This window comes from Octodon degus, unplaced genomic scaffold, assembly GCF_000260255.1.
Source record: "Octodon degus isolate 3935 unplaced genomic scaffold, OctDeg1.0 scaffold00177, whole genome shotgun sequence".
NCBI classification, from domain to species: domain Eukaryota; kingdom Metazoa; phylum Chordata; class Mammalia; order Rodentia; family Octodontidae; genus Octodon; species Octodon degus.
Window position 1 is genome coordinate 3,021,187 of NW_004524753.1, and position 1,202 is coordinate 3,022,388.

Consider the following 1,202-nt stretch of genomic DNA (forward strand, 5'->3'; position numbering starts at 1 on the left):
AGCTTTAGCAAGTGCAATGTAGTGCCTGGACCAGAAAAAAATATGTAGGAAGCTCAGACTATATGTGTTTTCTGAGATAAATCGTGTTTACTGGAATTCATAATCTTATTTTGTGATATAATTTATTTTGTAGTTACATGGAATAATAGCATTTTAACCATGTGTACAGCTTTACTGGTATGTACTTCATGATGATTTAAACAGAGATTCCAGTGTCTTAGACTGACTTTGAAAGTGATGCAAAACTCTAAGGCTATAAACTTCCTATTTGAACAAACAACACTGGGTAACAATGTAAGAACAAAATATTCTTCTAAAGTCTATAACACATCATATGAAAAGTATTAAAGAAGCACAAGTAGGGAAAATATTATGTTGAAACAAAAATAGTTGTTAAAAATTACATGTAAAGTGGCATGTACTAGCCAGGCACTGTGGTATGTACATGTGGTCCCAGCTACTTGGGAGGCTGAAGTAAGAACAACCCATGAGCCCTTGAATATTCCTTTAAGACCAGTCTGGGTAACTTAGCAAGACCCCAACTCCAAAAAAATGCTAATAAATGCAATATTAGGCACAATATAGCAAACCTCTTACCCACAAAATCTTATTTTAAATTCTGAGTATCCATTAGCAGAACAAACTGAAACTGAAATTCCTATCCTATTGTGCAGTCCCAGTGTTATTTAATGTTTACAGAATAAGGCATTTTCCCTATAAACAAATATATAATTTGTTTATATATTATAATACCTCATGATGTCCATTCACCACAGCATCATATAGGGGAGTGATCTGGTACATCCCTTTGATGTTTACATCTGCTCCACCTTTTAACAGTTCATTTGCGGTCTGATAAAATCCCCCAACACTAGCTTCATGAAGTGCTGTCCAACCTATACAAAAAAAGAAATTGTATTTGTTTATATTTGGCATCTTAACACTGCTTTGTATTTACCCTTTAGAAAAATTTAATTGTAGAAGGTTTACAAATATTTTGATTATATAAAAATATACCACATGAAAAATTCTATAATTTGATAGAATCAATAAATCTGAGCAATAAATCAAATTCCTAACCCTCAACTCCATTACAGAAAATATAAAAAGTCAAATATTTCAAGTGTTCCTGATTCTGCCATATAAAAAATTGTGTAGGTCAACTTTTAGATAATAAAACATACTAGCTGCAGGCTACTTTT

General features: G+C 32.1%; 1 protein-coding gene across 1 annotated transcript in view; it reads right to left on the minus strand.

Annotated features, from left to right (window-relative positions):
- Ankrd31 (ankyrin repeat domain 31) overlaps positions 1-1,202 on the minus strand; it is a 206,556-nt gene that overhangs the window by 123,095 nt on the left and 82,259 nt on the right. Inside the window, exon 11 of the mRNA XM_004643500.1 lies at positions 754-896. Coding sequence (XP_004643557.1) covers positions 754-896 — 143 coding nt within the window. The remainder of the gene's footprint in view (positions 1-753; positions 897-1,202) is intronic.